The sequence below is a fragment of the Corvus brachyrhynchos genome, unplaced genomic scaffold (assembly GCF_000691975.1).
Source record: "Corvus brachyrhynchos isolate BGI_N302 unplaced genomic scaffold, ASM69197v1 scaffold1106, whole genome shotgun sequence".
Lineage (NCBI taxonomy): Eukaryota > Metazoa > Chordata > Aves > Passeriformes > Corvidae > Corvus > Corvus brachyrhynchos.
In genome coordinates, this window is record NW_008238449.1 from 32,018 (window position 1) to 33,264 (window position 1,247).

The following is a 1,247-nucleotide window of genomic DNA, read 5'->3' on the forward strand; positions in this document are numbered from 1 at the left end:
CCCCCCCCCCCCCCCCCCCCCATCCCCAAACCCCCCACCATTCCCAAAATCCCCACCATTCCCACCACCTCCACCATTCCCAATATCCCCACCATTCCCAATATCCCCACCATTCCCACCACCTCCACCATTCCCAATATCCCCACCATTCCCACCACCTCCACCATTCCCAGCCACCATCCCGATTCCGGGCACAGCCACCCGGGGAAGCCCCGGGGCCGCTCCCTCGGCGCGATCCCGGCGGGATCCGGGGGCTCCCCCTGCCGCACCTTGCAGATGTGATCCCTGAGGATGGGCTGGTACTGGGAGCCGCGGATCTGCCGCTGGAACCACGACTGGGGCTCGCCGTTGTAGGAGATCTCCAGCGCCGAGGCGCCGTTGCGGATCTCCGGCAGGTCCGACATCGTGTCCCGCACCGTGATGGTGCGGAACGGCCCCGAGTACGTCCTGGGAGCAGACAGGGGCCGTGAGCGGCCGGAATTCCCGGCGCCGAATTCCTGACATTGAATTCCCAGTGCTGAATTCCCAACATGGAATTCCCAACACGGAATTCCCAACATCGAATTCCCGACATGGAATCCCTGACATGGAATTCCCAGTGCTGAATTCCCAACACGGAATTCCCAATATCGAATTCCCGACATCGAATCCCTGACATGGAATTCCCAGTGCTGAATTCCCAACATGGAATTCCCAACATCGAATTCCCGACACTGAATTCCCAACATTGAATTCCTGGCCCCGAATTCCCAACACGGAATTCCCGACGTGGAATTCCCAGTGCTGAATTCCCAGTGCCGAATTCCCAACATGGAATCCCCGACATGGAATTCCCAATATTGAATTCCCGGCCCCAAATTCCCAACATGGGATTCCCAACATGGAATTCCCGACATCAAATTCTCGGTCCAGAATTCCCAACACGGAATTCCCGACATGGAATTCCCAGTGCTGAATTCCCAGTGTGGAATTCCTGGCTCCCAGTTCCCAACGTGGAGCTCCCGACATGGAATTCCCAATGCCGAATTCCTGGTGTGGAATTCCCGACACCGAATTCCTGGTGTGGAATTCCTGGCTCCCAATTCCCAACGCTGAATATCCCAACATGGAATTCCCAGCGCCGAATTCCCGACTCGGAATTCCCGGGCCCTCACCGGGTGATGTTGCTGACGAACTTCTTGTCGTCCACCACGACGCTGAGCTGGCAGGCGCGGGGGGCGAAGACGTGCAGGGGCTCCGGGAACATC

At 58.3% G+C, this 1,247-nt stretch overlaps 1 protein-coding gene across 1 annotated transcript in view; it reads right to left on the reverse strand.

The window, feature by feature from the left end:
- EIF3G (eukaryotic translation initiation factor 3 subunit G) overlaps positions 1-1,247 on the reverse strand; it is a gene marked incomplete at its 5' end in the record, with an annotated part of 24,102 nt that overhangs the window by 16,061 nt on the left and 6,794 nt on the right. Inside the window, 2 exon segments of the mRNA XM_017736886.1 lie at positions 48-447; positions 1,155-1,247. The exon segment at positions 1,155-1,247 is cut by the window's right edge and continues 3 nt beyond it. Of these exon segments, the coding sequence (XP_017592375.1) occupies positions 48-447; positions 1,155-1,247 (493 nt within the window).